The sequence below is a fragment of the Quercus robur genome, chromosome 11 (genome assembly GCF_932294415.1).
Source record: "Quercus robur chromosome 11, dhQueRobu3.1, whole genome shotgun sequence".
In the NCBI taxonomy this organism is placed as follows: domain Eukaryota; kingdom Viridiplantae; phylum Streptophyta; class Magnoliopsida; order Fagales; family Fagaceae; genus Quercus; species Quercus robur.
The window spans coordinates 53,078,448-53,098,878 of record NC_065544.1 but is presented as its reverse complement, the minus strand read 5'-3'; the positions used below and the strand labels follow the sequence as shown (position 1 = coordinate 53,098,878).

The following is a 20,431-nucleotide window of genomic DNA, read 5'->3' as shown; positions in this document are numbered from 1 at the left end:
ACGAGTATTAGTAACAGGGATGAGTCCCATAAGCCCTTAAGAGGGAGGAAAGTGTAGGATGCCAAGGGAGAGGCTACAGCTGCCACATTAAATGCATGGCAGCTACTTTTCCGGCCGCATAAATGTGGAGAGGTCTTGTGAACAGTGTTATCTTGGCTACCACAACTCACAGAAAGATGGGAGAGATGTCCGATGGGACGGACACTCAAGCGAAGGTCCAGATGATCAACAAGTGTGAGGTTCTGATGACTTCAAGGGGGCTATATAAGAGGGGGGAGTCCCCATGAAGAAGGGGACGGAAAAAAGGAGGAACTTAGAACAGAAGAAGAGGGTGAGAACCATAGCCTTTAAGCAGAGACAGAGATACATCCCCTACGTCTTCTCGGACCGTATATCTAATGGACATGAAGGAGATTTTCTTATTTTCAATTGTTGTATGGTCCAATGTTAACTAGTATGCACTTCGTTAGGGCCTAGTTCTGTAACCCACTCTCTATAAATTCATTGTTTCGGGCTCCTTGGGCCAGAACCCCATACCTGTTGGGCCTGGACCCCAAATCGTGACCCTACACCTAACATTAATCTTCTTCAAAATAAAAATATTTAAGAAAAAATTGCAAATTACTTGGTGCAATTTTGATTTTATCCCCTTAAAATTTCAAAATAACTATTATTAATATCGAATAAAAAGACTTTATTAGTCAAAACATGGAGGGACAACTAGATATTTTATCTCAATCTTTGCCATGAAGACAATATTAGAGATATAAACAGAAAAATTATAATCCTTTTCATAAATTGTTAAGCTAGAAATTGTGATTGAAACAATATCATTTTCATATTGATTAATCATTGATACTAAATTTTATCATACACCAATCAAACTAAGCTTTGTTGGTAATTGTGAAAAAAATTGTTCCATTCATTTTAGTGAAAAACATTTTTTGAAAAATCTTATTTGAAAAAATAACTTATTTTCTTATGTGTTGTTACCACCCTTAAAATGAGCAAGAATACCTTTTTCTTCTTCTTTTTTCTTCTGTTTTGCTCGTACACTAAATCATTAATGATTTTTATAAATCTAAATAATTGTATGAACAAAAACTTTCATGCTAAAAACAAACCCTATATGAGAAATAATTTATATTTTTCTTTCAAACGTTTAGGAGCCTCAAATGGAAAACAAATCCCAAATTTGGAATATACAAAATAAAATTTTCAAAGAAAAGAAAAATGATTTAAATAAAAATCATTCTTTTGAAAGGAAAAAAATGTCAAATACCAGAAAAAAAAAACAAAAAAAAAACAAAAAAAAAACAAAAACAAAAAAAACAAAAACAAAAACAAAAAAAACAAAACAAAACAAAAAACAAAAACTTTTTTATTTAAAATGAGTCAAAACAAAAACCTTTTCTTGCAAATGAACATTCAGGATTCATGTCACTAATTTATTAGAGGATAGATACATTACTAGGTAGAAAGATGTGACCCCCACTTTTTTACCAAGAAGAGGCCCAATGAGTCACATGACTCACATTATTTTTGTTGGTAGAACATGATCCACATTATCATTAATTATGTTTAGCAAAAAAAACATTATCACTAATCTATACTACTATTTAAGGGGCTGCCCCTGTTTGGACCGGATTTTTTTCTGTCAAAAATACCCTTACAACCTACGTTTAAGTAGGGGCAAAACTTAGTAAAAATACTTATTTAACTCTCACGTAAAACACTATCTACTTAACTCCCACGTAAAACATTATCTACAAAACAAAAACTACCTTTGAATAACCTCCTTCACGCTTTCAACTTCCCACTATAAAACAAAAACTCTTCCCACTAATTACATACAATCCCACTCCAGAATACAAACTTCCCACTAAACTACTGTGAAAATTCAATCTTCTACAATCACGATAAGGTCTCCCTTATTCTTGGGCTAGAATTCTTTTCCTTTCTAATCATATTCCTTTCTAATCATATTCAGCTTCTTTTTTTCTTAAGACTTTTATATGGTCATCAGCAGGTTTTTTCGTACCATAGCTTTTCTTTTCTGCAGGCAGAGAGGTGCATAATATGCAAAGCGGTGCCGGTGAAAAACTGAAATAATTCTGGAAGTGATTTAATTTCTCCAGTATGGTCATTTCAGAATTCTGATGCGTGTACTAGAGGGCTCTTTTCAATTCCATTAAAGAGGAATAATACCATTATCAAGTATTGGTCTTTGTGTAAGTGTTCGTGCGCGTGTGTGTTCTATTTATCTATAGGTCATAGTGCATTTTTTTAGTTGTAAAAATTAAATTTTAAAATTGTTCATCAATTGGATTCAATACTACATATATACTGTAAGAACTCAATTTGTAACGACCCCAAACTAGTATTGGATTCGCACGTTTAACGCCCAAACAATAAAATTTGTAGAGCGTGGGCTGAAAGGCAAGGCCTTGGTCACCGGACAGTGGTTAGCCATGGTATTCATGGTGGACGCACAGAGGTGAACTTAGCATATCTAATAAGACTTTTCCCCTGCCACGGCCTGAGCAGCTCCGGTCCTTAGACCTCGTCCGAGGAGCTTCATGTTCTTATTATTCTCCTTTTTTAGGATTCAATGGCTTGGGAGACGATGTGTCCCCCCTCCCCCCTTTATGAATTGCTTCTCTTTCCTTTTTATATTAGCATTTACCCTTCCTCCAACGCCCACGTGTAGGTTCAGCTTTTCAGGGCTGATACTTGTCCCATCAGCCTATACCCAAAATGGTTGGGGGTGGTTGTAAATGTAAGGTTGAATTTATTCAACCATCTAATTGGCTTTATTCCATGTCAAATTTGCTTGTATTTCAGCATTTAGAAACCCTGTATCTAGGTGGGTTTGTTGTAAGGGTAGTGAGTGAGATAAAGTGAAGTTTGCTCAAGAGTGTGCAAGAAAACAGAGACTCGCGGCTTGGCCTCGCGGGTGACTCGCGGGTGACTCGCGGCTGCAAGCCACCAGATGCAGCACACGTGCCAAGCATGCCGGAAGGTGAACAGTCATGCTAACTGGAGCACTACAGGACAAAACAGGACAACTGGCCATGCGGTTATCTCGCAATTGGATCTCGCGACTTAGTCAAGTCGCTAGGTCAAACCGCGAGCCACCCCTATTTTGTAAATCCTGACGTTTCACATTCCTCTCTCACTCCAGTATAAATACCTCTTTTACCCACAAATGTAAGAGAGTTTCCAGAGAGAATTTTGAGAGAGAAACCCTAAAGAAAAATAAGATTGATTCACCAACAATCTATACATTAGAGTCTCTTCAAATTCCTCAACTCTCTTCCTCTCCATTGTTAAATTCTTGAGAGGCATTTTACCAAACCTTGTTCTCACCATATTCATCACTGTGAGAGAGTTGTTTGGATTTCTGGGAAGCAGTTAGGAAGGAACCAATCTTCATTGGTTGATGCTACGGTCTAGTAGCGGAATCCAGGAAGCTAGAAAAGAAAAAGGTTCAGCGCAACCTCGTTGGAGTAAGAAGTTTAGAGGGCTTAGATGCACTAGGTAGATTAGGCTTGGAGGGTCTATTGCTGTCCATGTATCCCAACTATATTTTCTAGTTGATTGTTTACCGCTTGGAGGGCGGCGGAGAGGTTTTACGCCGAGGGCTTCGGTTTTCTCTTCAATAACACATCGCATGTTGTCTTTGTGTTTGCAACTTCCTTCCCTTTTATCTTTGCCTTTTATTATCTGTTATGGGTTGTGATTTTAATTTGGCTTAGATAGTTTATCCAATTCTATATTGTAGCTTATGTTCATTTTTCGCACACTAGTTGTTTGACATAATGCTTGAATTGGTTAAGTTGTAATTTGGGGGTCTAAACGTTCAAGGGTGTTTATACACATAATTGAACTTTCAATTGGTATCAGAGCGGGTACACTTTTATTGGTTTCAATACCATTGTGTGATCCTTGACTCCCTTTTGAGATGGATCGGTCTTAATCCCTAAATGCACCTCCATATTTTGATGGTAGTAATTATGCTTTTTGGAAGGTTCGCATGAGAGCTTTTCTGTGTTCTATTGATGAATCTGTTTGGGATGCTGTTGAGATTGGTTGGACCAGACCTGAGGCAGTCAAATCCACATGGGATAAGGCAGCACTCGCTGCATCTAATGCTAACAGTAAAGCACTCAATGCTATTTTCTGTGGTGTCTCCAGATGAATTTCACAGGATCTCCCACATTACCGTTGCGAAAGAAGCATGGGAGATTTTGGAAACCACCTACGAAGGTACGAAGAAAGTTAAAGACACCAAGTTGCAAATGCTGACCACTCGGTTTGAGGAGCTCAAAATGAGTGAGGATGAGTCCTTTAACTCTTTCTATGGGAAGCTAAATGAGGTGGTTGTCAGCAAGTTCAATTTGGGGGAGAAAACGGAGGATTCTAAAATTGTAAGAAAGATCCTTCGATCATTGCCAGAAAGTTTTCGCGCCAAAGTGACAGCGATTGAAGAGAGCAAGGACCTTGATGACATCAAAGTCCAGGAGCTGGTTGGTTCTCTTCAAACTTATGAGATGTCGCTGCCCAATCAACGGAATAGTAAATCTCTTGCTCTTAAGACCATTAATGAGAAGGTGGAAGATCAAGACTCATCGGGAGAAGATGTGGTTGACAAAGATGTTGCATACCTTGTTAAAAATTTCAGAAAGTTCTTGAAATTCAAAAATAATGGCAAATTTGATGATAAAAGAAAAATCCAAAGTTCTGGAAGGGAGAAAAGGGAATTCAAAAAGAAAGATGGAAAAGAATCTCAACCTACACAAGGTGTCACTTGTTTCGAATGTAACGGGCATGGACACTTTAAAAAAAAATGTCCGAATTATTTGAAATCGAAAGGCAAAGTGTATGCCACAACATTGAGTGACTCGGATTCATCCGACTCAAAATCTGAAGAAAGCTGTGATGGAGAGGGGAACTACTCAGCTTTTATGGCTGTTACTCATGTTGAGTCTTCAGACGAGTTGAATCTGCTTGTACGAGACCTTGGAGAACATAGTGATGAAGAATCACTGGGAATTGTTGAAGAATTAGATGCTGAAGAAGATGAAAGCACAGCCAACCTTCAAGAGAATTATAACTCACTCCTGGAGAAGTCGGGCAAGTACACAAGGGTGGCCAAGGCTGTTGTAAGAAAAATGAAGAAGGCAGAGGAGGATTACAAAAGTCTACTAATTCGATATAGGGAGGCCAAATGTGAGATAGAGACACTAAATGGTGAGCTGTCAGAAGCTTACACAAAAGTGAGATTTCTTGAACAAGAGGTTGTGCAAGCAAATGCTAAAATAGAGAGGGTCACCACCAAGAAGCTAGATGATGTTATTTCATCTCAAAAGAGCTTTTCAGACAAATCCGGGTTGGGATATACCGGAGGAAGTAGCTCATCTGGAAATGTCACTAAAGAAGTGAAGTTTATAAAGGCCAAAGAATCAGCCGATGTTGGTCCTATTGCTGAGAAGCCCAAGATTGAGGAGAAGAGAAATATGGGGAACGAACGGTTGCTGAATACCCGTAATCAATCTGTGGGCAGGTCTGAATCTCATGCCAAGTCACGCCCACGACCACAAAGAGGTCCTAGAGCAACTTATGTGTGTCATCATTGCGGACTTCAAGGGCATACTCGACAAAATTGCCAAAAGTTGAGAGTAAAGAATAGTGCAACACCTCAAAGGTCACGAGGACCTAGAAATGATAAAAGAAATTGGGCAAGTGAAAAATCTAGAGATCAAAATGGTGATCCCGGAATGATGAACGTGATGAAGATGATTCGTGCATTCACCAACTGCTTGGAAAGCTTCTCACGAAGGTTTGAAAGCCCTAACTCCCGTACCCAATCCTATAAGAAAATCACCCCAAACGCAAGTGACGTGTGGGTGAAAAAGGGTACTCATGCATAAGCATTACAACATGTCCATGCATTAATACTTCCTATGCTCTGCGACGATGTTTGTTTGTTTGCTTGTTGTTTTTGCTGATGGTTGTTTGCTTGTCTTCTTGTGCATACTTTTTTGTTTTTTATCAATCTTTTTCTTCTAGTGTCAAAAATCCAAAAATCACATAAAAATTAGAAAATCAAAAAGTTTGATTGATATTGTTGAGTTTTTGTCTCAAAACCTGTTTTGCCTTGTACCTTTGTGCTAATGGCTTTGTGCATTATCGAGCATTGCTTGTTTCTTTGCACTCATATCACTGTGAAAGAAATCTTGAAATCTATGTGATTGTTGTAAATAGATCTTCAAACTTGTCATGAATGATTAGTGAATGATTATGATGATCTTGAGACTTGCATAGACTTGTGTCTATATATCTTCCCACTCTTTATTTTTGTTTTTGCTAAGAAGAGCTCACTAAATGTAAATCTCCAAATGAAAAGAGATATTAAGCTGCAAAAGTCTGTCGCACATTCTAGTATTCGACTAGGAAAAAGGGTAAGCGACCTTATATTAAAGTGAATGTTTATTCAAAAAGCCAAAGGCTAGATCTTTAAAGTGAAATATCAAATATCACTCTCACAATGAGAGGTGATTGTCTCAAAAGATCAAAATGATAATTTGTTATGTTTGAAAATGGAGTCAAATGTAAAGCTCCAAGATATGTTATCAAGTTTTGTGGGAGGTCATATATACATATTTCTATAATTGAGATGGATCACATGATCTAGTGCTAATTATGTATGCCTTGGTTGAATTGATCATTGAAACTTCACATTAGACTAAGGATTATCTCATTGTTGATATCCACACACAATACACAAGTTTATATTCAATAAATGTCATATTCATTTGTGTGATTGTACTTGATAAAATGTGTTTTCACATGCTCAATCTTTGTTAATTCAAACACAAAAAGATTTTTGAGTGCTTTAGGTGTTTTTGGAAAATATTTTGTTTTAAAAAATCTGAAAATTTCAAAAATCCAGTTTTGCCCTGTTTTGGCGGCTCAGTCGCGGGTAAGTCAAGTCGCGAGCCTCAGTCGCGTCTTCGCAGGTCATTTTTGGCGACTTGTTCGCAAGTAGAAGGTCCAGTTGCGAGGGTTACTCAGAGATTTTCGCGGCTCAGCTCGCGACTCCCTCGCGGGTAGACCTTCCAGTCGCGAAAAACACTTATAAAATTTTTTTAAACTTTTGTCTTTGAGTGTTTTGGCGGCTTGAACTGGCGACTTGTTGGCGACTCTCTTAAGTCGCGAAAAACGCGTGTTTGGCAAAAATAGGGGCAGTTTTTAAATCTTTTTCAGTTTTTCCCTCGAACTTTTGTGACTGTTCATCTTCTCTCTCAACTATCTCCTTCCCAAACACTCCGTGCTCCCATTCCCAAACTCCATTGTTGCGTATTTTCTGCTCAAAATCTTCAAGTAACAGGTATGGGTTTTCATTCTTGAACTCCTTTCTACTTGATTTTGTGTTTTTCCCCCTTGATTTTTCGCATTTGTTTATGTTTTTGAGATGAGTTTGTGTTTCGGCTATTGCTCTATGTTCATGCTTAGCTTGTGGATGCTGTTGCTTGAGTTTGAAATTATTTTAGTTGTTTCCTTTTTGGTCTTCATCATGTGCTTGGCTAAGTGTTTCCTTTTATTTTATCTGAACTTATGCTGATGAGTTGATTCGAAATGTTCCTATTGTGGATGTGAAGGTTACTGTGCTGAATGTGCATGTTCTATTGTGTGAATCTATTGAGAGCATCTGTGTGTTTTACTATGATATTTATGAGTCATGTCTTTCTCATCACATTGTCTTTAGGATATTTTCTATCTTTGCTGCTTTAATTCTCCCATGCATTCTCCCTGTTGTTCTTGTGTATCCATTTTTTAAGCCTGTTCATCTGTGTAGTTGATTTCAGTAGCATGAGGTTTAATTGTTTTAGTTCATCTGAGTGGAAGCATTTTTGTCCTTGTCACTAACAAAGTTCTGTTTTGTCCTACACATGTCTTGTACTATGTTGTTGTGGTCTCTTCTGACTGTTCACAAATGGCTCCCTCACCTCCGAAGAAGAAAACTCCTGCAAAGAAGGCTGACAAACGATTAAAAATGGATTCTAATCTGTTTAGGTCAGTTCAACACTTTGAGAGATACAAGGACTTCTTCTTGAAAGCAGGAATTATACAAGAAAGATTTGTAGATTTGGAGGATTTAAGAAACTCCTTTATCCCCAGCTGTTTTGAAGGGAGAGGATGGGAAAAGCTTCTGAGTGATCTCCCTGTAGTGTGTGAACCCCTGATTAGGGAGTTTTACTCAAATGCTGTGATAAGGGAGAATGATTTAAGTTGCTGGGTTAGAGGTAAAGAATTTATTTTGGATGCACATGTCATTGATGATGTGCTAGGGCTTGAAGGATTAGAAGATCAGGAGTTTGTCAATTACAAAGATAGGATTGTTTCTATTGAAACTGTTCAACAAAGGATAGGTGGACAGAGAGAAGGGAAATGTCTGAATACCGCAGCTTTTCCAGTGGACATGAGGTGTCTAACAATAATCATGATGTTTAACCTCTATCCCATAAAGAAGTTGACTACAATCAACTGTGCAAGAGCAATCTTTCTGATGGATCTCAAAGAAAAGACATTCATTGACATCAGTTCCCACATATATGACACTATTATGGATGAGACTAGAACAACTTCTAGGCCAAAATTGATCTTTCCTAGTTTGCTAATGAGGATCTTTAGAAAGAAGGGTGTTCCAATCCCACAAGACATCAGTCTCATGTCCATACCCTCTGTAATTAACAAGCTTACCTGCAAAAGGATAAGTGTTAGGCTTCCAGGAGAAGAAAATGAAGGTGATGAAGGAAAGGGTGTCCCAATGGAGACTGAGGCAGAGGCAGCAGGGCATGCATCAACCTCAACACCCAAGAGGAGTGACAAAAGGACTAGAGCATCAACTTCTTCAGATACACCTCCAGATGCTTTTCAAATCATTCTGGAACAACTTGATGGGATCAGAGGAGTCCAAACTGAGCACTCTGAGAGGATGAGAGCCATGCAGGACCAGATTGATATTTTGTCTGCAAAACTTGACAACTTCACCACCTAGCATGGACAGTGGCCCTTTGGCCATTCCGGTCAAAAAGGGGGAGATGTTTCTTTCTGTTGTTGATGACATTGTTGATGAGAAGCAAAAAAGCAGCTCTTAAGGGGGAGTAATGTGTTAAAGGGGAGTTGTCAAAATCAGAGACTTTGTTTATACATGCTTATGTTTTGGGTATTTGTTGTTTATATGGGTTTGATACACTGTGGTTTTGGTGTATATTTGTTTCTAACTCATAACTTATACTCTTGGTTTAATCTTTTATATATTTTGTTGATATTATTTAGGATATATTGTGTTTGTACCCATGTGCTTTTATAAGCTTTTAGGGTTAATGTTTTTATGCATATTCTGTAGGCTTTATGGTTTGTACCTTGCTTAATGTAGCCTTTTATGCTATGTTGAATCAGTACTTCTATCTAAATGTCTTGCATTTTGATTTTTGTACTGTCACTCTTGTGCCCTTGTAGGATTGTTCCTAGATGCATATACTTTGTGTATTATGCATTGGTTGAGTGTTGAGCATACAAATATCTTGCCTTGTGCTTGTTAGCTTGTATGTCCTTGTGTTCATTCCAAGTGTGAATGAGCACTATAATCACTACCTTGTGGTGTTCACTTGGTTGATCAAGCCATGATTTGATTCTTCTCTTCATCTTTGCTTGATCACTTTTAGCTTGTTTCATATGCATTTCATGTTTTTCTGCATACAATGATCATGGTGTATTGTTGTGTTTCAGGAGTTTCATGTTCTTATGATTCAAATGCTTCACAGCTTCTAGAGTTAGGTGTGAGTGAGTTTTGTTCAACTGTTCCCAACTCACATGTTAAGTCTAGAGTCTGTTTTAGGGTTTTGTCACGGAATAGCCAAAGGGGGAGATTCTAAGGTTGAATTTATTCAACCATCTAATTGGCTTTATTCCGTACCAAATTTGCTTGTATTTCAGCATTTAGTAACCATGTATCTAGGTGGGTTTGTTGTAAGGGTAGTGAGTGAGATAGAGTGAAGTTTGCTCAAAAGTGTGCAAGAAAACAGAGACTCGCGGCTTGGCCTCACAGGTGACTCGCGGCTGCAAGCCGCCAGACGCAGCACACGTGCCAAGCATGCCAGAAGGTGAACAGTCATGCTAGCTAGAGCACTACAAGACAAAACAGGACAACTGGCCATACGGTTATCTCGCGACTGGATCTTGCGACTTAGTCAAGTCGCGAGGTCAAACTGCGAGCCACCCCTGTTTTGTAAATCCTGACGTTTCACATTCCTCTCCCACTCCAGTATAAATACCCCTTTTACCCACATATGTAAGAGAGCTTCCAGAGAGAATTTTGAGAGAGAAACCCTAAAGAAAAACAAGATTGATTCACCAACAATCTATACATTAGAGTCTCTTCAAATTCTTCAACTCTCTTCCTCTCCATTGTCAAATCCTTGAGAGGCATTTTACCAAACCTTGTTCTCACCATATTCAACACTGTGAGAGAGCTATTTGGATTTCTGGGAAGCAGTTAGGAAGGAACCAATCTTCATTGGTTGATGCTACGGTCTAGTAGCGGAATCCGGGAAGCTAGAAAAGAAAAAGGTTCGGTGCAACCTCGTTGGAGCAAGAAGCTTGGAGGGCTTAGGTGCACTGGGTAGATTAGGCTTGGAGGGTCTATTACTGTCCATGTATCCCAACTATATTTTCTAGTGGATTGTTTACCGCTTGGAGGGCGGCGGAAAGGTTTTACGCCGAGGGCTTCGGTTTCCTCTTCGATAACACATCGCATGTTGTCTTTGTGTTTGCATCTTCCTTCCCTTTTATCTTTGCCTTTTATTATCTGTTGTGGGTTGTGATTTTAATTTGGTTTAGATAGTTTATCCAATTCTATATTGTAGCTTATGTTCATTTTCCGCACACTAATTGTTTGACATAATGCTTGAATTGGTTAAGTTGTAATTTGGGGGTCTAAACGTTCAAGGGTGTTTATACACATAATTGAACTTTCAGTAAAAACTGCAAAGCATTGCTCTGTCAGGCACAGAGTATTAAATTGTAGTAATGGCAACCTTTCCTTTGTCCTTTGTCGTCATATTGTCCAGGGGTCATTTCTCCATCAATGTGGAGGTGTTCAGCTTTTCCTTAAACTGTTCCTATACCGTACTTGCCCTTTCTTTCAGGAGCGCTTTGGGATGCCGAGAACAGAATCATCCTCGGCTATATCTCTAGGCCATTTGGACTTTCACTGTATGTCCTCGGCTATGTTCCTCCTCGGCTCGGGCCATGGGCCCTAACGCAAAGTGGGCCGAGGTCACAAGTTCTCTAGCCCCACAATAGCCCCTCAAAATCCTGCTGTCCGACCCCTCGGACAGAGAGGAGGGTTTTGGTGATGTCAAGCCTATATCATGGCTTGCCTAACTTTGTCCTCCATCAATGTCGGTGTCTCTCCATCTGCCTGGGAAATGCTCCTGGTTATGAGACATTCCTTTAGTTTTACTCACGTCGCGCTCCTGCCGTTTCAATGCACGAGGCGCGTCTTTAATAAGTTCCCTTTATGAGGCAACGCAAATCCAACGATTGTAGACGGCACTGGGAGTTGAGTGGAAACTATATCGTTTATAGCTTTTCTTGGAAATCTGTACAGATTAAATGCCACCAAACTTGCCTTCCATATAAGAAGCTAGGTAGGAGGTCATTTCCTTTACGTACAGACCCCTTAATCTTTTCAAATCCCCAAACCTCCAGCTGTGCTCAAAGTACTCACTGCCAGTGTGATTAAGCCTTAGGGATTGATATGGTTGAGGCGAAGATGGCGGTGAAGGGACCACACCCTCTCTAGAAGCACTGGGTCTCTCCGAGACTCAAGATGGCCCGATCAGGGTAAGGGAGACTGAGACTCAAGACATTTCTCCCCCTTGATAAGACGGAAAAGAAACCTCTTCCTCCTTCAGCCAAAATCTGAAGCAGGTGTTGGTCGCATCAGATTTTTGGTGCAACAACACTGGGGTTTCTCATTGTCGATACCATCCGCTCTCTCTCGAGCACTGCTAACATGGCACTTGCTTGATGGGAGTCAGAGCTGGTACGGGGACCAGGCATCCCCGCTTCCTCCTCTCTTCCTTCTCTGGTGCCTCTTTTTGCCTCTGCTTCTTCTTCTCTTCCATCATTGGGGGCATCCTGGTACTTCTGCTTCTTCTTCTGCCTCTTTTCCCCTTCCATCAATGGGGCCATCCTGACATGCTTAGTCGCTACTAGAGCAGAGGATTTATCGTTCCCTTATATCTTTTTTCTTTTTGCTTTTCTTTTTGCATCTGTAGTTAGCTTCTGGTATAGGCTTGCTTAAGCCCCTTATTGTACGCTGTATTATTTTTTTGTCTTAATAAAAGATGAATTTACTTTATTTTACGTATTCTTTCTTTTCTGCAATAGTTATTTTGTGAATAGATGTGCTGTTTTTTTTTTTTTTTTTTTTGAACGATACTTAGGGCCGAAACCCTTGTTAACAAAAAGCTATTATTTTGAACTTATTGAGACTAACAGGCACAATAATGCCGAACTGAAGTAGGTTAAACATATAAGACTAACCGAGATAACAGTTGAATGCCCTGTATTGCGAATGAGGTGATCATCCGAGGATGGGTAACCCAAAATGAACTATCCAAGAAGGTCGCCGAGTACTAGGGTGCTTTGCCATGTTCCTGACAACTTTCATAGCCTTAACCATTTTTGGTATCCGGTTCGAGGACTAAGGTATGACTGTACCGGGCCTAAACACTCGTTTGCATTAGTTTTCTTAGAACTGGGGATCCAAGGACAGGGCAGGATTTCCATTCCGTCTAGGACTTAATCCATTTTCTAAAGACTAATTTCCTCATAGATTTGAGTCTGAGGACCATGCAATACCTTGGTTCTGTCCAAAACTTAGATTTTCTTTAAGTATTTGGTTTCCCCATAGGTTTGAGTCTAAGGACCATGCAATACCTTGGTTCTGTCCAAAACTTAGATTTTCTTTAAGTAGTTGGTTTCCCCATAGGTTTGAGTCCGAGGACCATGCAATACCTTAATTCTGTCCAAAACTTAGATTTTCTTTAAGTAGTTGGTTTCCCCATAGGTTTGAGTCCGAGAACCATGCAATACCTTGATTCTGTCCAAAACTTAGATTTTCTTTAAGTAGTTGGTTTCCCCAAAGGTTTGAGTCCAAGGACCATGCAATACCTTGGTTTTGTCCAAAACTTAGATTTTCTTTAAGTAGTTGGTTTCCCCATAGGTTTGAGTCCGTGGACCATGCAATACCTTGGTTCTGTCCAAAATTTAGATTTTCTTTAAGTAGTTGGTTTCCCCATAGGTTTGAGTCCGAGGACCATGCAATACTTTGATTCTGTCCAAAACTTAGATTTTCTTTAAGTAGTTGGTTTCCCCATAAGTTTGAGTTCGAGGACCATACAATACCTTGGTTCTGTCCAAAACTTAGGTTTTCTTTAAGTAGTTGGTTTCCCCATAGGTTTGAGTCCGAGGACCATGCAATAACTTGGTTTTGTCCAAAACTTAGATTTTCTTTAAGTAGTTGGTTTCCCCATAGGTTTGAGTCCGAGAACCATGCAATACCTTGGTTTTGTCCAAAACTTAGATTTTCTTTAAGTTTCGGGGACTAGCCCCTCGGCCAAGGTGTGGGGCGTTGATTTGATGTTGGAAGCCCCTAAATCTGCCCGCGCCACCGATGCTTTGCAGCATAGCCCCTAGTGGAACTTTATATTAGGACAACAATAACGGGCTGCTGGAAGTGATGGAGGGGCTTTCGCAGACCCTTGTCTGACAGGTGCTCGATCCACCGCCTATACCAACGTACAAGCCTTTCCCACAGACGACGCCAATTGTAAGGACACAATTTGTAACGACCCCAAACTAATATTGGGTTCGCATGTTTAAGACCTAAACAATAAAATTTGTAGAGCGTGGGCTGAAAGGCTAGGCCTTGGTCATCGGACAGTGGTTAGTCATGGTGTTCATAGTGGACGCACAGAGATGAACTTAGCGTATCTAATAAGACTTTTCCCCCGGCACGGCTTGAGCGGCTCCGGTCCTTAGACCTCGTCCGAGGAGTTTCATGTTCTTATTATTCTCCTTTTTTAGGATTCAATGGCTTGGGAGACGATGTGTCCCCCCCCCCCCCTTTTATGAATTGCTTCTCTTTCCTTTTTATACTAGCCTTTACCCTTCCTCCAACACCCACATGTAGGTTCAGCTTTCCAGGGCTGATACTTGTCTCATCAGCCTATACCCAAAGTGGTTGGGGGTGGTTGTAAAAGCTGCAAAGCATTGCTCTGTCAGGCGTAGAGTATTTAATTGCAGTAATGGCAGTCTTTCCTTTGTCCTTTGTCACTATATTGTCCAAGGGTCCTTTCTCCATCAATGTGGAGGTGTTCAGCTTTTCCTTAAACTGTTCCTATACCGTACTTGCCCTTTCTTTCAGGAGCGCTTTGGGATGCCGAGGACAGAATCATCATCGGCTATATCTCTAGGCCATTTGGACTTTCACTGTATGTCCTCGGCTATGTCCCTCCTCAGCTCGGGCCTTGGACCCTAACGCAAAGTGGGCCGAGGTCACAAGTTCTCTGGCCCCACATATACATATGTTATTTACTACTTATTGCTGTATGGAAACATTTCTTTAAAAATTAGAAACTATATTATTTATGATTTTATGTTTTAAACTAGGCTCTTTCTTATATGGATTTATGTTAAATATTTTTATTCATATAAATTTGAGGATGTTGCATTTGCCCATTGATGTTACGCATTTGTCAACTATTGAACACGTCCACAAATGAATAGATGATTTGAATTTGAATTTAATTTTTATGAATAGGTTGTGAGTGAGTTTGCATTGTCATTGGAGTCTAATACAATACATTGTCATCGAAATTCAAGAAGGATAAACTCTATTTACAAAAGCAAAGGACTTCTTTATCATAGCTATTGGCAGCCTGTCTTTTGATGAGGAATTCACAATTCACAATTGGTTTTTATTGAATATTGGTATGTTACTTTAACAAAAGCATTCACATTATGTTATCAAGTTTTGATATTTAGAGGCCGTTTGGATTCAGCGGAAGCTGAATCCAAGCTGCGTTTTCTGAGATTTTTTTTTTTTTTTTTTTTTTTTTTTTTTTTTTTTTACTTTAGCCGCATATTTTGACTAAATCAACTGTGAACAGTGCATTCATGCACTGTTCACGGACCCACAAATTCCACATTTCAACAATTTTTTCATTAAAAATGGGTCCCACGATACTATTCACATATTTAAAAATTATTTTGCTACAGTGTTTTCAGTTTCAGTTTTCAGTTTCAGCAAAAATAAGCTCAATCCAAACGGACCCTTAGTCTTTGTTAGGACTGTGTTATTTTAAATATTATCAAGTTTGGAAATTTATTCTTAGTAAGACAGTTTTTTTTTTTTTTTTTTTTTAAACTATATAGGACTGCAATGGTTAATGAGATTGAATATCTTACTTAATTATGAAGTAACAATGGTGCAATACCAATGTTGCCTCCTATTTAATGTTTGTTGTTTTTCTTATTTTTAATTCTTACTCTTTTTTTTTTTTTCTTTTTTGGGTCTCTTTTTTAGGGTCATATATCAACAATTTTGTTGGATTGCATACTGGATATATTAGATGAATTCGGGTGAAAGACTTTAGAAACATATTGTATGACTCAAGGCTCATATAAAGTTGTAGAAATTAGTTGTTTAAGAACTTTTTGTAAAAGAAATTACTGTTTTTTGGAATGGTAATGTGCATATCATTATTAATTGAAACTCCTACCATTTAACTTTATTTTTCTCAATCACACCTTTTCCATATGAAATTAATTATCCCTAACAATTTTGTGCCTTTCACTACAACTTCTTTTCATTTTTTACAAGAAATTCATTTTTAAAATTAAAAGATAATATTGCTCGCGTGCAAGCCTTTCCCATAAAAAAATTTAAAACTTTTTATTTATTTTTTATTTTATTATTTGCTTTTTTAGGCATTTGAAACTTTTGTTATGGATGCGTACTTAATGGATACATTTTAGGACTAAGTGGCCACCTTTTAGGATTAAAAAAAACTTGGTGAGAGCCCTGAGAGGTGTTCTCATTTAAAAAAAACAAAATATAATACTATTTATTTATTTTTTTGGGTGTTTTTTAGGCATTTCAAACTTTTTTTTTATAGACTAGCCTCAACGCGTGCTCAAAGGCTCTTCTATTTTTTGGGTAAGGATTAATTTAAAGCATTTATCATAATTTGGGATTACTACATTTTCTAATCACAAAAAAAAACCTAGGGATGTGATGAGTATTATGTGTGGTGAAATAATTTTTCATCACACCTTTAGATTTTTTTTGTGATTGAAAAATGTAGTAATCCCAAATTATAATAAATGCTCTAAATTAATTATTGCCCAAAAAATAGAAGAGCCTCTGAACATGCACGTGAACACGTGCTTAGAGGCTAGTTATCTCATTAATTATGTGCAGCACTATTTGACATCCTCCTATGCTTATCTAGTGTAGGACTTATTATACCACTATTCACAGTACACTCCATAATCACATTATCTCTCTTTCCTTCTACTATTTCACATTGTTGAAAAGCACCAGAAAAAGCCTCCACTGTTCCAACTCCTATATTACACAACAACACAAACAAAAAATAGAGAAACAGCAACAGTTGATTAAAAAAAAAAAAAAGAGAAACAGCAACAGAAACAAAAACAAAAACAATGGTTTTCTCTATTCTACTACCATCCCCACCACATCTCTTACTCCCAAGAAAGACACCCACAACCACAATTCTTAAACAGACACCAAAACCATCATCACCAATTCGATGCTCAGCTTCTTCATTTTCGTCAACTCCATCTTTATCGACCCAGTTCGATTTGAAAACGTACTGGACAACCTTGATTGGAGAGATAAACAAGAAGCTAGACGAAGCTATTCCTGTACAATACCCAGATAAGATCTATGAGGCCATGCGTTACTCTGTTCTTGCCAAAGCTGCCAAGCGTGCCCCACCTGTCATGTGTGTTGCTGCCTGTGAACTCTTTGGTGGCAATCGCCTTGCTGCTTTCCCCACTGCCTGTGCACTCGAAATGGTGACCTTCAATTCACTTTTGCTTCTTTTTCTTTTTGTTTTTTGGCTTTTTGAGCCGAATTTGCAGTTGGGTTTTTGGGTTTTTGCTTATATTACCATTGGATCATTTGGGCTTTTGCTTCTCTTTTTTGGTTTTTTGAGCTGAATTTGCAATTGGGTTTTTACTAATTTGACTATTGGATCATTGGAATTTTGATTTGAATGATTAATTAGTATCGGTTCTGTTAAAAATAATGGATTTAATTATCATGACGTGCAACAAAGTCAATAATTTTGAATTGCTTTTTACCATCATTAAGTGAAGACACCAATGGATTCTTTCTCTTGTTACAAGATACTTTATCAGTTTAGCTAACCAGAACCCATACAATGTACAAGTTACTTTGATTAAATTTAGTTGTCTTTAATGGAAATTACTGAGATAACGTTTGGTTTGTTGCAAATTATTCAATAAGAAGTCCAATTGACACACCAAGGTGGTATATATAAAAGAATTATTATTTTTTTTTTTTTTTGAAAGAAAGAAAGTACTTTCAAGATGTTTCATCAAAATGTGAATATAACTGCATGAGTTGGATTGGATGTTTGTTTGCTAGGATTGGATTGGAACAGTCTGAAAGTTAGGTTCTTTAGTAGTCTTTTTGGTTTTCCAAAAAGCAAGGTTTGGCCAAAAGGCCGAAAACAAGCTTGTTAGGTGTAATTTGGATGGAAGCTGATTTTGATTGAGCAATTTTGTAATTGTGGTATACCCAGTTTTATGCTGGCCTATTTGGCATAGGCAAGATTGGCCTAACAAAATGGAAAAACTTTACCAAACTAACCTTTCCCTGTGTTGTTAAAGAATCAGATTTTGTTCAGAATTGGAAATCCTCCCTACTACTGGAAAGTTTTTCCATTAGATTTTGGAGTGAGTGACTCTAGAGTTCAATCTGAAAGTCTTTGTTATTTAGAAGCAACGAAATAGTGCCATATAAGTCTTTGTAGCTGAATTCTTCTAGCTCTCTTTGTTGAATACTTGAATTTTAGCCACATCTGTTGATGCTTGCAGTTTTTTTCACTGCTTTTAATGGTTGTTAGTGCTACCTCTGTACTTAGTGAATCAATGTTCAAATTAAAGTTTGCATAGCTATTCCTTCCCCTCCCCCCCCCCCCCCCCCAAAATATAACTGTAAACTTATCCTTTTAAACAAACTTTTAATTCAATACTCTGGTTTCTAAACAGGTTCATGCAGCTTCGTTGATACACGATGACCTGCCCTGCATGGATGATGACCCATCACGCCGAGGCCAGCCCTCAAATCACAAAATCTATGGTGTTGACATGGCTATCCTTGCCGGTGATGCACTCTTCCCCCTTGGCTTTCGCCACATTGTCTCCCACACACCTTCTGACCTTGTGCCTGAGACTCGTCTCCTCCACGTGATTACAGAGATAGCACGTGCTGTAGGATCAACTGGCATGGCTGCTGGGCAGTTTCTTGACCTTGAGGGTGAGCCCAATTCTGTTGAATTTGTGCAGGAAAAGAAGTTCGGGGAAATGGGTGAGTGCTCTGCAGTGTGTGGAGGACTACTAGCTGGTGCTGAAGATGATGAGCTTCAGAGATTGAGGAGGTATGGCAGAGCTGTTGGGGTATTGTATCAGGTTGTGGATGATGTTTTGGAAGAGAGAAAGAGGGAAAATGAGGAAAATGAAGAGACAAGGAAGAAGGGGAAGAGTTATGTGGGTGTATATGGGGTTGAGAAAGCACTTGAGGTGGCAGAGGAGCTTAGGGCCAAGGCCAAGAAGGAATTGGATGGGTTTGAGAAATATGGTGAGAGTGTGGCACCTCTGTATAGCTTTGTAGATTATGCTGTTGATAGAGGTTTTAGTGTTGATAGTGCAAGTTAATAATGTATTTGTTACTGGTAATTTTGGGTTTTGCACATCAATACCTAAGAATGAGAATGGTCTGAAACGAATGCAGACCTAGATTTAGACGAGGACTCCAACATTTGTATCAATATCTAGTTCTGAATTATTGTTGATATGTGGCCTCTCAGCAGCTGATCCCAAAATGTTAGGACTATGGTTTGCTTCTTGTTATTGTGGTTGTTGCATATGACCTCTCATACTTTCTGCACTTCTTTTTATTTAGTCCAAATTGAGCTGTTGTTTTAGAATATGAGTTCACCAGTCAAAAATCAAAATGTACTGTGAATGGATACAAACAAGAGTAATGAATATGAGAAAACATGCAATTTAAGACGAGAAATTCTTGATATACTTTTGTGTGTTGTGGGGGAGAGAGAGAGAGCTGTTGCTTTCTTTTAGAAGTTCGATTAGTCTATTTTCTTACCCTACTTGTTGAATGGTGCATGCATATAGCCTGGTCAAATTGGATATCAACAAATTTGTTCACACATTACATTCAAAGTAAGCATGTTAGAGTATTCGTATGTATTTATTACCCAACCATATTATCAGTATCCATAGCATTTTGACTTTTCCTTCAGTTCAATAGTTCATGCACACAGCAATAGCTTTCCTAATCAGATCTAACATTAACAAATACAAAAGAGCCTCCTAAGCATATAAATAGCTTCCAGCACATATCCATGTCAATTCATTCCTTCTGAGCAGGCTCAAATTGAGCCTGTGGCATTGAATAGCACAAGAAAACAATGGGCTGTATTTTTTCTATGTACCGATGGACCTTAAGGATTTGTTTTACTTTTTGGTGCTAGCCTGCTAGGACCATGAAGGAACTGAAGCAATGTTTGTTTATGCATTTAAATAATAAATTGATGTGCAAAGTTTTCTATATAAAATAAATAAATAAACATTTTATTTATATGTTCTTCTTTTTTAGAAATTTATTTGTATCGACTCTTTTTTTTTTTTTTTGGTAATTTTTGATGCATTCAACAAACACTTAATAGACAATTTCAGTGTGTGGAGGACTACTAGCCGGTGCTGAAGATGATGAGCTTCAGAGATTGAGAAGGTATGGCAGAGCTGTTGGGGTATTCTATCAGGTTGTGGATGATGTTTTGGAAGAGAAAAAAGAGGGAAAATGAGGAAAATGAAGAGACAAGGAAAAAGGGGAAGAGTTATGTGGGTGTATATGGGGTTGAGAAGGCACTTGAGGTGGTAGAGGAGCTTAGGGTCAAGGCCATGAAGGAATTGGATGGGTTTGAGAAATATGGTGAGAGTGTGGCACCTCTGTTGATAGAGGTTTTAGGGTTGATGGTGCAAGTTAATAATGGAT

General features: G+C 38.5%; 1 protein-coding gene across 1 annotated transcript; it reads left to right on the top strand.

Annotated features, from left to right (window-relative positions):
• Nucleotides 1-16,638: 16,638 nt before the first annotated feature.
• Nucleotides 16,639-19,266, top strand: LOC126705628 (heterodimeric geranylgeranyl pyrophosphate synthase small subunit, chloroplastic). The gene is made up of 2 exons (XM_050404731.1): nt 16,639-17,184; nt 18,406-19,266. The coding sequence occupies exons 1-2, from the start codon at nt 16,810-16,812 to the stop codon at nt 19,069-19,071; spliced, it is 1,041 nt and encodes a 346-aa protein (XP_050260688.1). The 5' UTR covers nt 16,639-16,809; the 3' UTR covers nt 19,072-19,266.
• The last annotated feature ends 1,165 nt before the right edge of the window (nt 19,267-20,431 follow it).

What these genes read in the sequence shown, in the direction of transcription:
- LOC126705628 (XM_050404731.1), top strand. Translation starts at nt 16,810, where the DNA reads ATGGTTTTCTCTATTCTACTACCATCCCCACCACATCTCTTACTCCCA. An exon ending in CTGCCTGTGCACTCGAAATG is followed by an intron (nt 17,185 to 18,405) that starts GTGACCTTCAAT and finishes GTTTCTAAACAG; the next exon opens with GTTCATGCAGCTTCGTTGAT.